General features: G+C 46.3%; 2 protein-coding genes across 2 annotated transcripts in view; both read left to right on the forward strand.

The window, feature by feature from the left end:
* T265_14359 (hypothetical protein) overlaps positions 1-13,664 on the forward strand; it is a gene marked incomplete at both ends in the record, with an annotated part of 77,837 nt that overhangs the window by 18,007 nt on the left and 46,166 nt on the right. The window contains 5 exons of the mRNA XM_009173299.1: positions 1,378-1,625; positions 3,024-3,413; positions 7,463-7,533; positions 7,907-8,282; positions 11,773-11,944. Of these exons, the coding sequence (XP_009171563.1) occupies positions 1,378-1,625; positions 3,024-3,413; positions 7,463-7,533; positions 7,907-8,282; positions 11,773-11,944 (1,257 nt within the window). The remainder of the gene's footprint in view (positions 1-1,377; positions 1,626-3,023; positions 3,414-7,462; positions 7,534-7,906; positions 8,283-11,772; positions 11,945-13,664) is intronic.
* The window catches only part of T265_07700 (hypothetical protein), a gene marked incomplete at both ends in the record, with an annotated part of 21,007 nt that continues 16,109 nt past the window's right edge, over positions 8,767-13,664 (forward strand). Inside the window, 4 exons of the mRNA XM_009173288.1 lie at positions 8,767-8,948; positions 10,018-10,057; positions 10,110-10,360; positions 11,773-11,944. Of these exons, the coding sequence (XP_009171552.1) occupies positions 8,767-8,948; positions 10,018-10,057; positions 10,110-10,360; positions 11,773-11,944 (645 nt within the window). The remainder of the gene's footprint in view (positions 8,949-10,017; positions 10,058-10,109; positions 10,361-11,772; positions 11,945-13,664) is intronic.

The raw sequence follows: 13,664 nt of genomic DNA on the forward strand, positions 1-13,664 counted from the left end.
ATCAACGGTGCGAGTGACTTACGCATAGACAGCGCCGTTTATCCTTCACTCACGGGATCCACACCAGGTCGTCACGTGTGACTGTTTTTGCCTTCAAAATGATGTGCATTCTCAAGAGTGTACACTCAAAAGCCACTGCCCTTTTTGTCCATTTGCTTGCGCTTGTGTGTGCTGGACAGAGAGGAAGTCTTTTCTGAGCTAGTGTTCATTGACCTGTGTCAAAATTAGCATTCTTTTTGTGAGCGTGAGGTCAGCATTCTGTTTAGGGTACAGATTGCTTTTCCAAACAGCTGTGTCGGTTTGAAATTCACACGCAATCGATGTCGTCCAATCGGCATTTGTGTAAACCAAGTGTGGTTGTACGGTGGTGGATGTGCCCACACTTAATCGGATTGGCTAGAGTTGACAGGTTGATGTGACTTGTTTGTATGCGTCACGTCAATTTTTTCTTTCTTGGGCAACGTGGAATCATCGGTTGAAGGAAATGTGGGTAGCTCACTGCATCCAGATGGTTCTTGTTGGTTTGCTCGATGTTTTCGCCGGGTTTTGCATAATTTTTGGTTCATAGTCACACCACTTTCGTTTGAACGGTAGTCCTCCTGTTCTGCTGTGATTGTTCCGGTGTGTCCACACCAAAGGGAAGCAGTGGACTCGAATTTCGCTTTTATCAGAGCTCATCAGCAGTGCATATCCAATGGCCGTGCCGGGATTCGAACCCCGGACATGTGACATGCGAGGCGAGTGTGTAACCACTACCCCACCAACGCACTTTGGACGCATCTGAATTTTCACGTCTGGACAGGCAAACGTGTTCACACTCGAGCGATGTGATTGGTGTACCCGAACATCGTGATCATCGTCGGTTCATCCTTGTGCGGCCGAACCGAGCGTCACTGTGAAAGCTGCTCTAAGTTGGAAGGTACGAATAAAGAAACCGTCGCTTGACAGTCAAGTTAGGTAAAACTAAAGTAATCGTTTGGCTGTAACACACTTCCTGTGCCTAGTTGTCATGCCAACCGAAAGAGACACAAGGGCTTGGATATTGTTAAGTTGCCCAAGCCTAGACAGGAGCAGGGGATATACGGACGTTGGGTCGGAACCGCGGGCCTTCCGGTCAGTAAGCTTGTGCCTTAATGCCTGAGCCATCCCGGCCTGGTCGTCACCATCATCATCGTCGGCTGTACAACCGCCCTTTTGTCGTACAGTGGTTATGGCTGCCACAATTTCGTTTATCGATGACTTGGAGCAGTGGGGTAGGCAGCTGCGTATTGGAGGTGGGAGATCATATAGCTGGTGCGTAAGGGTTCCCAGTGGACTTTTCATTGGGGAGATTGGGATGGGAGTTATGCATTGAAGGCAATAGCTTGAACGCACGAGCGGGCCACGTCTGACGGTGTCTCTAGCCGTCTCGGAGTCCCCATCCAGGAGACGACAATAACCACCTCAACTGAGTTTGCTAGTAATTACTTTCATACTTCTCTGCCAAGTCATTGCTTGACCCCGGCCTGTTTCCACCCTTCACGTGGTTGTGCGAAAAAAACACTTCGAAGAAGTGTCGACTGGCATAGGCAGCACGTGGCCAAGCCAGCGCAATCTATGGAGTGCGATCAGTTCATCTATCGATGGTGAGTTATTTCCTCCGAATACCACTCGACATACTTCAGCATTGCTGATCGGTGTTCCAACCAGATTCGGGCAATGCTCCGAATACGTCGATGGTCAAACGCTGAAAGTCTGTTGACTTCCTGGGCGCCCAGCGGCCAGGTTTCTGATCCGTATAGCAATATGGAGCGCACCGCAGCATTGTAAACCCAACCCTACCCCGCAGGTTCACGAAAGCTGCTCTGGCCTTCCCAGTTTGGATGAATATATCATATTTCGCAAAGCTGCCCAGGTGAACTAATTTGTCTACCACCTCAATCTGCTCATCCGCAAACATGGGGTTGGGGTTTGAGCTTGCACAATCTTGCAATGCTGTCGGTACTGTTCGTCAAGGAAACCTGTTTCCAAGTGCGGTAAACACGTCGACGACAAATGAACCCACGCCACGTACCAATGTTCTACAGTAAGGCCAAAACTCCTTTTAATTCGGTAATGAACACCATAAACTCGACACTGCAAGGTCGCGTGAACTCGATGGTTAGAGAGTGAAATTACCGTTTGAAACGTACGTGGTTCGAACCCAACTCCGCCATTCAGACTGCTCCTGTCTAGGCTTGGACAATCTCTCCGTCCTTATGCTTCCGCTTGGGCAGCGTGGCACCTGGGTACTGACAATCAAATCGCCTTGTGGACCATTTCAAGATTCCTCTCACTGAAAATCCATTGCATTGTTTTTAAACATTTTCATGCAACAAGAAAATCAGATTTATGTGCGGACCGAATCCGGACCTCGCTTGTTCCGCTTTTCTTTTTTGGGACTTAACTTATTCGGGTTAAGCACAGTAACAAGAAACTGGACGTTCAGTGCAGTATAAAAAACTGGCGAAATGTCATTCAGTTGAAACACCCTTCCAAGGGCCAGCTGCCATGCCACCAGAAGGAAGCACGAGGACCGGGATACTGTCCTAGACAGGTGAGGTCCAAATGCAGAGGTCTGGTACGAACCGGGGACCTCCCGATCACTAAATTCGCTCTCTAAGCAGTAGCCATCTCGCTCAGCAGTATGGAAAACATTGCCACATTATTGTCTTTATTTGGATCGACTTGTGTTTTGAGCAGTCGATAAAGTGGGGGGGGGGTGTTCAGTTGAACAAACCGAATTCTACCGGAAGTGAACTGACTTACGGAGTCCCGTATTCGAGTATATTGTATTCTAAACTAGCAAACGTCGTCCCAACGTATTCCATCACCGCCCGATTCATGCATTTTTCTGAAGAGTTCGATACTACTTTTATAATTCGCCTTTTATAATTTGCCGATTTCCATCGTCCTATAAACGCTCAATTGGAACTCTAACACATCAGTCCGAAACGTACGACCATCATGGGTCGTCTTATCAACAGAGTAGTACTCATTTTCAGCTTGAACCAACAGATTTCGGTGTTGTCTTATGCGCAGACACTTGTGATTCAAAGTTCGCCGATCCTCAACCGAGGCGAGTGGCCCAAGTGGCTAGAGCGCGAACTTACTGACCGGAAGGTCCGTGGTTCGAATCCGACCTCCACCTCTCGACTTCCCCTGTCTAGGCTTGGGCAACCTGGCAGTATCCCAGCCCTCGTGCCTCCTTCGTGTCGCATGGCAGCAACTAACCGTAGCTTAATCATACTACCTGTCAGCCGCTCATGGCCGGACAGTTTGACCCTCAACTACTCGCCACGATGTAGCAGGTTTGAATATCTCCGGAGGTTCGGGATTCCCATTAAGGATGAGACCATGCTTCCCAACAACTCTGTAAAGAAGGCAATCCATGGGTAAATCGGCATTAGCCGTCACGCACTGCACATAGGCGGTAAGTGTATTAATCTGCGATTGGTGTATATTGGATACGCTGATTACAAGCTATCCTTACGTTCACCTCTAAACTACGGCCTCGTACAACGCACGCATGATGGGTGCTCGTGTGAGACAAAGAAACGTTTACCGTGGAAATGGACGGGGATCACCGGAGTGTACTGGCGGTAAATTTGCTTACCCCACAGAAGTAGGGCATCTGATTCATTTTCACTGCTGGACGGATTTTGTGCATAAGTGGCCATCTGAATGGGAGAAAATATGAGGACTTAATAAGCGGTCTGTACAGGGGAAGAGGGTGAATTTTGCAACACGATTTGTGTTGTGTCTTGTTGAACGGTAGTGCAACTCTGTATCGGTCCCTTGGCTTCCTGCTCCGCCCACTATGGTATATCAAAAGGCACCGTAGCTCTACACAGCCCTTTATGAAGACAAAAGGAGAATCATTACATCTGTATTTATAAGGTAATCACAGAGTGTTCCACAAGGTCCGTGACGGGACGCGAAGCGTCGAGTCAAAGATGCTCGATCCGGTTGGTTGGCATTTTGACCAATCAGAGCATGCCCCGTTTGGTCCGTGTCCTGCACGTGACACGTCCATCCAAATGATGTGATGTTCGGTTATTAGGGACGGCTGGCCTCCGTACAATTTGCTAGCGCGAATTTGGGGACTACTCAAAGACCTGAAAGCAATATTGAGCTTCTCACAGTCTCCTTTTGCGTGGCGCCGGAGGTAGCTCAGCGAAACAACATCGCTGATTCGCAGTCAAATCCCAGGCTGAAGTTAGGGGCACAAGGGTCTTAGGTGGAATTCCGCACTGGTACCGAATTACCGGTCGCAGTTGGGTGCTCACGGGCCTGAAGTGTATCTCGCAGGTGGTCGGCCAGAAGATCGGATCGCTTCCCGGTCCAGCATCAATGCGAGCCCTGATTGGCCGAAATACTTGATGCAACAGCCAATCATAACCCACTATCCTCTGAATGCCGGTTGCCAGTGGCGCATCCAGGTGTCAGAATTTCCAGAATGTTACCGCCGCATGCACTCTATGTACGGCGGGTTGTACATGGGTTCTTGATCTGGATTTTGGCGTGAATACAGCACCTTTAGTGGTTGTTTTGACGGGAACGCTAGCTTGGAAGTTTCCAACGGAGAACTAAACTGACGCATTACCGTCAGTACAAGGAAAAACTTTGAATTCCAGTACTATTCACCAGGTGGTGATTTTCTGTTGTTTTAGAAATCTGCTGCATTCGTCTCTATTTGCTTATGTGAACTGACATTTTTTATAAAGAAGAAATCTTCTAAACTCAATAAGATGACCGGTTTGCAACCTCCTTGTTTGGAATTATCATCTTGATCCCACTTTTTACTCGTATGTAGAACTCTGGTCCTCCTGTTGCCCCGGTTGGCAACGAGTTCGCATGTCTTTTTTCATTGCCTCACGGTGTTATGCTTTCGGATGGATCCTATGATTCGCCTACTTGCGTGTACTCAACTGTAGCATGGTAGATAACATGGTGATGCTAACACCTGACAGAACACTGCTCATCAGGTTGCTACCGTGAACAACTTCACACCCACTCTGTATGCTTCCAGGCCTTGTTTGGTAAGCTATCCCCGCGCACCTGCCATCCGGAATATGTAGTACCTCGAGGACACGTCGTTCTCTTCACTTTTTCATGTTTACACTCGTTCACCATATGTGAACTTCTATATTCAGTGTCTGTTTTTACCCCTGATCCATCCGGGTGAATGCAGCATAGGGCTTTCTCCTCCCTCCCGACATCCTGCACCGCACTCCTACGATCTTCCTCTTGTTTCTTCGTTCAACCTACCCTATCCTTATCCTCATACATACTTATCTTTTCTCACACTTGCTCCATGATTGATCGCCCGATATGCTCCAACCGGACCGACCGATTTATGAACTTTTGTTAGGAAGTTTGAGATCAGTGATGTAATCTTCACCTATGGTATGTCCTTGTGGGGTTATGGGCTCAAGAACGAGTTTCTCGGTCCATCTGTGTGGCCCCCATTAGCATTTCATTTCTGTTCTGTCTTACAAACCGACCTGTTTGTTTCCACTCATCGATCTGCATCCCCAATTCGATGACCCCACTTGAAAAGACAACTGCGAACGCTGTCATAATCTTATTGTGTCCTGCGTTTCGGCTGCGTTGTGCTGATGCTGCGTATCACCCGCCTCGAAATCGTACTCAAGGTATTATCGACACTGTGTTGGAATATTGCTAACTCGGATGTGCTCATTGGCAGTTGATCTGTTCACCGAGCAAACCGTTACAGCCCAGTCAGTCATGTCGATTTCCCTCAGATTGCCTGTAACTAAGAAAAAACGTATCAGCAGATTGTCAACCTGACGCACAGAATCCCCCTTGAGCCCCCGGTAAATCATACATTTTAAATGCTGTTACATAATGCAGGGTAAAGTAACCAGTTTAGAAATACAACCCTAATCAATTGAACTTGATTAGTTGGTCAAGCAAACTGTCATGTTAGTATTGAGGCTGACATTACACACGGGGGGGCATTATATTATCATTATTATTTTTAGTGTATTAGTAACTACGTGGCGAGATGGCCCAAGTGGTTAGAGTGCGAATCTACTGACCGAAAGGCCCGTGGTTCGATCCCGACCTCTGCCTCTCGACTTCCCCTGTCTAGGCTTGGGCAACCTGACAGCTCTCTTGCTTTTTTCGGATGGCATGGCAGCTAGGCACCGAAAGGATGTTACAGCTGCACGATTATTATTCGTAATTATACATTATGATCGTGTATAATATGATTCCGGATGATGGCCTGCAAGAATCGGGCCCAACAGCCATAGACGGGATATTCAGCTGGATTCCAGGTGCGCAGCTGATTGTATAATTCAATGCTTACGACCTCTGAAATCGCACGGACATTTTAGGATAACCTGACACTCTAATGCTTAGGTATTTTGATGAATACATACAGTTTTGTAAAGCAACCTGTCCAGTGTGTAACACAAACCCGCGATTTACGCCGAATGTTGTATTCGAACCGCATGGTATTCTGCCGTTATATCACAAGTGCCACGGATTCGATGACGTCCATTCTTGCGGCCTTATCGTTCTGACTCAGAATCAAAACCTATTCGCGCCACGCTATTCAACCTTATTCGAAAATGGCTTACAACACACACTCGTTTGCATACCAATTAAATATTCACGACTCACCTCGAAGAGAACCCAGGTGAATTCCTTGATTATGATTTTCTTCAAGTAAATGTTCTGCACCAGGCCGTCTCATGTATTTGAGTTGTCGCGATACATTGTGTAAACATAATACACTACTCACAATGTTGTTGGAAACCTTTCGACTGTTCACGACCTCTTTAGCCCTTCTTGGTGCTCATCAGGTTAACGCAGTCCCGTTTATGGTGCATTGTTCGATTTTGTCAGCCGCGCCACTACTTTTGACGTTATTTTCCGTCTACTGTTGCGTCATTAGTAGTTACGAGTGTATGTAAAAACGCTTGGCCGCTCTTCTGGGATGCCATAGTAGCAGTCAAAAACCATTCCGGCTTTACTGACTGTATCTTCGACTTACCGTCTCATGCACAGTTTCCCTAGCTACTGCTCCACTCCTTCCTTTTTTCCATTATATGGCTTTATTCAAATAAATTGACACGGTTTTGTGGTAGGGAAGCACCAGTCTTCTCACCTGGTGTTTCGACAAGTGATGATGATTAGCTACTGATCTGAGTGACCTTCCATTGACTTATATTGAGCCTCACTGATCAGTCGCTGCATTTTGAGTGTGTCAGATGGACTGGAAACCCCTTTTCCTCATTTTATCGGCCTTTACTGCTAATACCCACCGTTTTGTTGTTAACGCACAATTGATTTGATCCGCTCCACGTGAAACATACCTGCAATTGAAATTCTCCATTTGTCAGGCTGTTGAAACACCGAGCGAACCCAACACCGACCCATCCGTTAGTTCGTGCAAACCGGAATTTCACAGCTGCGTCCCCAATGCACTTTCCCCGGTCTTTTGTCTTCAATCTGAACCCACCCGGAATGCCGACAGGATGGGTAAGTGATAACTATGCTGTGCATCCATTTCATCAGATAGGGTGTAAGTACGCTCAGTTCTTTGCGTTGGATTCTGAGCTTCATAGTTTTCTTACAAATAACTAAGCGTATTTACCAATGTTTTAGTCAAAATGAAAACGCCCGTTTTGTACCTCTAGTCTGCCAATCAGAATGCACGCTCATCATATCGATTAACTTCCGAGGGGCACGACCGTAACCATTAGGGAACTGGATAGTAAGATGTTCATTATTCGACCTTCCCTCTTTTCGTGTCTTTCCGCATGGCAGTTGGTTCTATACGTTCTCTTGATGGTTCTCTTGAGAAGTGTAGTTTACGTGGTGAACCACTGAGCTGTCTCCTTCCAACTCTCAGATTTCACAGCCTCCTCTGTGAGTCTTTCCGGTCCACATTCCGTACTGAAGTATTTGTGGCTTCAGCACAACAAGTTGAAGACTCTCATGCCCCAACGATCCAACTGCCCGCGTGTCTCAGAAACCGTACCACCTGCATCCAGCACCTTGTTGGCCCATTTGGCACCCTGTTTACAACACCTGGATGCGAGTCACAATAGACTGAAAAGCGTCCCATCGTGTGATTTCTTCCCAACGTCTTTGGTCCATTTGGATTTAAGTCACAATCGTATCAGTGATTTGTGGCACATGTCTTCCGGAAGCCGTTCAAGAGTTCGACATCGACATTCCAAGCGAGACGGGGTTCAGAAGATGAGCTCTGGAAGTTTTGACAACACGTAGGTAGTCTGTTTTTTCACAATGACTTTCGTGTTTTTATCTTCCTGTCATTTTTTCCTTTTGGTTGAGACCATGGTAAACTTCGATGGTGTTTTGATGATTCAGTTTGGAGAGAAGCCGATCCACAATTTCACGATCTTTGTACTGCTTTGTTTTCCCACCAGATCGCCCAAAGAGTGACCTTCTGATGCCGGAGTCTTGGGATTCCAATTCACTTTTTTGAAATTGAGAAACCAGAAAGTGTCTCGGCGTGCTTGCTTCGCCCAGGTTTCGTGAGAGCTATGTACCGAGCACCTATCGCAGTTAACTGGTTTGGTTAGAGACATTGGGCTACCGGCGAGCCCACAGTTGTGCTGCATTTGAAACGCGTTCTCTCATCCACACCGCGGAAAAACATCATGAACCTGCGTTGGAGAGTTCTTGAAATAAGCTGACCTACACCTTACGGGTCCAATTTGATACTCTCGGTAGGGTTCAACTGGAATGGTCGATATGGCTCAGTGGTTAGAGCACGAATTTACTGACCGGAAGGTTCGTGGTTCGAACCCAACCCCGGCCCTTGGACTTTCCCTATCTAGGCTTGGGCAACCTGGCAGTATCCCAGCCTACATGCATCTTTCCGATGGTATAGCAGTTAGCCATCAAAAGGGTGCTACATCTGAAAGGTAGGTAGAACAGTGAAAAATGGACGAGATATTTCAAACACCATCTCCGAATGATGAAACTGATAGGCAATCGTTAGCCCGACTATTCTAAACAGGAATAAGCTGTATAAGTGATGTATGTCTTTCCTGAATACGTTGCCATAAGGACAGTCAGTCTGCGGCCATACACCTGGCGTGTGGTTTACACCGTCTAAAAACCGAATAGAAAGAGTCCCCAATTACAGTATATCGTAAAGAGTCAAAATAACTGCTGACGTATCTTCATGAGACGAGTAAAAGAACTTATTAATATGGAAATTAAAAAAAACTCGATGTCACTGTTATTTGGATTATCCACCATTTTCTTCGACAAACCTGGAGTGGCTTCATAACAAAGTGAAATTTCGCAAGTCTCGCTGATTGTTCACCTCCCTTGTCAAAACATGGCAGTGTATACGAAATCTGTGAATATGGTGTGATAGAGAATACTCAAATGGTCTCGGATTTGGGTCAGTGTGTCGAATCGGCTCCAGGCACTCCATGCGAAGCTTGAACAAATGTAGGCCCAGTCGTCCGGTAACTCCATGTGCTCCCGACACTGGTCTGCTTCTTTCGATGCACCAAACCGTTTGTCTTCATCCCAAGCACGCTTCCTCTCGCATAGGTTGTGAACCAGATGGTCGATCTCGGAAAACAGGTTTTGTTTGCTAAGTTCTGGTGTAAGACTGTTAGGCGACGAGCGGCCGAACAGCATTGTTATCAGCTCGCACTGAGGCAGTTGGTGTTCATCCTTCATTTGCGGAATCCATCTACTCGAGTGGTGACTTTTTTATGGAAGTTTCACTCACCTTGTATGTTTTGTCTTCCTCTGAGCTACTTATAGATTGATAGTAGTGTGAAAATGTTCGATTAATTGTACCTAAACTTGACATTCTACTAGCTAGATCAAGTGGCGTCATGTTAACTGTGTTCGGATGTGTCAAGCAAGCGCGAAGATATTACGGAATCTTCAATGGAAATTTCATCCTCTAAGTGGATCGGGTCTATGCTGGAAGCCGAAAAGCACTACAACTCTTTCATTTTTCTTTAGAATCATTCACAGTCCACCATCTCCCACCTTTCGGCCGCGAGTGACTAATCAGCAGACCATCAGTCCACTTTCATTGTTGCATTCCATTCTAGATCGGGACGGCTCAGTGGTCAAAGCGCGAACTTACTGGTCCGTGGTTCGATTCCACATCCCGGGCATCCGTACTGCTTCTGTATAAGCTTGGGCAACCTGGCAGTATCTCAGCCCTCGTGCTTCCTTCGGGTGGCGCGGCCGCAATGCGCCGCAATGCAGCTGCAACCAGCTGCAACCCGGTTTTCACAACTAAAGATGATACTGGGAATGATATTGATGGTATTGATCAAATTGCAGCGCTCTTATGTCCGTGAACGGTCAGTAGCACTGCGCAGCAAAGGTAGACTTGCTTAGAACAGAAGCCGTAAATTAAACCGCATAGTTAATCGATTAACAGCATCCGACCTGAAGAGTCTCAGTGGTGGCAATCAGTGGCAACATTAGCATGGCCACGAATTTCACCAACTCTGAAGTAGGTCACGTGGTTCTTACACAGTAGGCGTATTGCGCCTATTTTCAAATTGGGACACTCAAAATGGCCAAACTTAGCCTTACGTAGAATGGCATGCGATCCGATAGTGAACTCGCCGTAACTGATTTTAGAGTGAGCCTCAAGATAATTCTATAGTTTACAGTTGATTGGAATCAGCACTCCTCATGACGGAAGCTTCTGGAACAAGAACAACCAGTGAGTGATTGGTTTATCCCACCGCAATTTTTTCTGGCTATGCAAAGATGGCTGTGGTCAGTGTCTTCGCTTGTTTGTCCTCCAACCGACAAAAAAACATCTATCATCTATCAGGCTAACTGCAGTAGCTGTTTCATTAATGGGATCTCTGTGCACAATTTTTTTCGTGACCGATTGTCTATCCATAGGCCTGCCCGTCTCATCGCTCGTAAATATCGCATCTGAACGGATGAAACCGGGCGTTGCTTAGCCAGCCCAGTACAGTCACTAATAAAACCGCCTCTCTCTCACAGCGCTACATATTTACCTCATTTTTGATTTCTTCGAATCATCTATCAATTTGTCAAAAGGCGCATTCCTCTGGTCACGTGCATCCCACATGTATCATCCATGTTAGCGATGATTGTACCAGGCTGAGGGTACTTGGTCATAGTGACTTCTATCCTTCTATTCGATGTTTTTGTTGTTTCGAATGGATTGATCTGGATTTGGCTCACATGCTTCTGTCGTTTTTGTCCTGACCACACGAACATTTCGCATGTCTCCTCGTGCTCGGTAGATCAATGCGAACTTTTTGTGTGGTTTTGTATGACGAAATCCGCTCGCGCCAAATGTTACCTCACTTAAACAAATATACTTTCACTGGAATGTTAAGAAACTGCATTTCACCGTGAGGTCTGTATGTGGTCCACAATTCACGTTGATGAATGGCTTGAATCCTGTTTGCTCATGGGTACGACGCATGCTATTTTGTGATTGGCCACTTTGCTTGACCTTGAATGTGCTCGTAGCCAATAAGATGTGCGTGGCTCATGCGGATATCTAAGTAACCCATATGTGATCTAAAACTGAACTGTGTCGGGGAGCACTAGAAGAACACTTTATCATTTTTTGACTGGGTTAATTTGTATACCCTCTAAGACCTGACAAGAGTGTTTGTTTTGTGAAATCGGTCTTTGGAATTGCTGAGTTCTAATCTCCACATCTATCATTCTGCTCCTATCCATTCAACTGTAATTGACTCACTTTCCCAGCGCGACAAATGACCTTCGTGTGGCTATCTCTGGAGCAAAAGTTGATGGTAAAGAAACACTTTCCGATCTGGAACATTTGAATCTTCGTGGGAATCGACTGGAGACGTTCAATCCATGTCTGACAAGTGCTCGATTGTCCACACCCTCACAGTGCCGCTGTTGTCCAAGTGAGGTAAGGTCGATAATCTAATAATTGTCCTCCTGATTTTTCTTGATTGATAATTAATAAACCTAGTTGTGTTATCATCACCGTCCACTTGAAAAATGCTGATGCCTCACTGTCGTAGCAAGCGAATGTCAACGTTCTTACGTATCAAAGCGAATCGGTCCTCGACAGGAGCGTGTTTTCTTCAGAGACGTTTTACTTCCCCCAATCTCCCGCTGAAAAATAAATAAATCATGTGTATCTTCGAGCGGTTACCGGAAGCCCGGATAGGCAATCAGTCATCACCCTGTTAGTGATTCATGCTTGATTCACTCTTTTATTTCGTCACCGACAACATTTTCTTTTATACTCCTCACTCTACCATTTCTCCGAAAACTTCCGGTCGATCCGCAACAAAACGTTCATGAGACGTCGGAGGAACTTGGTCAGATTGCAGATCCGAACTACGGTGTCTTAGGTTCTAGATTTAATTTCCATGTGCCCACACGGGACCTAGACAGTCAGTGGTTTGCCAAGTGCCACTTGGTTGGTGCATATCGATTGCAGTGCTTTGCGCTTTATTCGTCTCCTATTCACAGGTGATACTGAAACACACCTGTCACATATCCCGGACAGTTGGCCGTTGATTTTAATTGCACTTATGTGCACCAAACCCTCTTTGTCGTGGCCGCCAGCGGGACCGGTCGAAAACGGTCGCTCCAGAGGGGTAGTTAACGCTCGCAAGTCCGACATCCTTGACTCTATTCACGGCGTCACGCTTGATAATTTCGACCGCCTCGGTTATTAGCCGGTGTGATGTGAATCGCAGTCCCCGTCTTAAGACTTCCAACTCCATCCTTTGTCTAATGGATGTACCGCCATCACTGAGTCTTTGATCAGTGCTTGGTATTCTTCCCCATTCTATGGTGGTTTGTTTATTCTCGTGTTATGCTCACCAATTCTAGTCTGCAACTCCGTGACAGTTTCTTCTATGTAAACCTTAGTGCAATCGTTGCAGTAAATTTTATACACGCAGTCCCTAGTCCTTTCAACTGCACCAAGGCCGAGCTACTCGAATGCTGGCTAAGTTCAACAGTCTTCGAATAACCTCCGATGTTCCTGCTTAAATGGAATGATTGCTGCGCCAATCCATCCCTTACTGGGTCTAGATACCGGAGCCAATATCCTTCTTAGTCGACGCCGAATCACACTCACTAGGTATCCTGTTTCTTGAAATCTGTTGGCAATCTTGATTTGAGCTGTCGTTCGGTCGACCTCTTCCGTGCACACCACTCTGACTCGACGAAACATCGATGAGACAACACTGGCGTACACGGAATTTTGGGTGTGTTGATGACTAGTTTAAAATGGTTCCTGTCTATTTTGGTTTCTGGTAGATAGTAGTTTTCAATTTTCCACAATTCCTATGTGTCGTACAGTCCAGGAGAGGATATGTGCCTGAGGTAGACTCAATCTCCATGCTAAACTTGATGTGTGGATTAAAACTAATGAGATAGTCGTGGAAATTGTTCACGTCATCACGGGGCAAGATAGCTCATCTGGTTAGAGCGCGGATTTACTGACCCGGAGGTCCGTGGTTCGAACCCGACCTCTGCCTCTCGACTTCTCCTGCTTCCCTCATGCTTCCTTCGGGTGACATGGCAGCTAGGCACCGAAAGGGCGCTACAGCTGAACGATTATTATTATTATTATTATTATTATTATTATTATTATTATTATTCACGTC

This window comes from Opisthorchis viverrini, assembly GCF_000715545.1.
Source record: "Opisthorchis viverrini unplaced genomic scaffold opera_v5_182, whole genome shotgun sequence".
Taxonomy (NCBI): Eukaryota; Metazoa; Platyhelminthes; class Trematoda; order Opisthorchiida; family Opisthorchiidae; genus Opisthorchis; species Opisthorchis viverrini.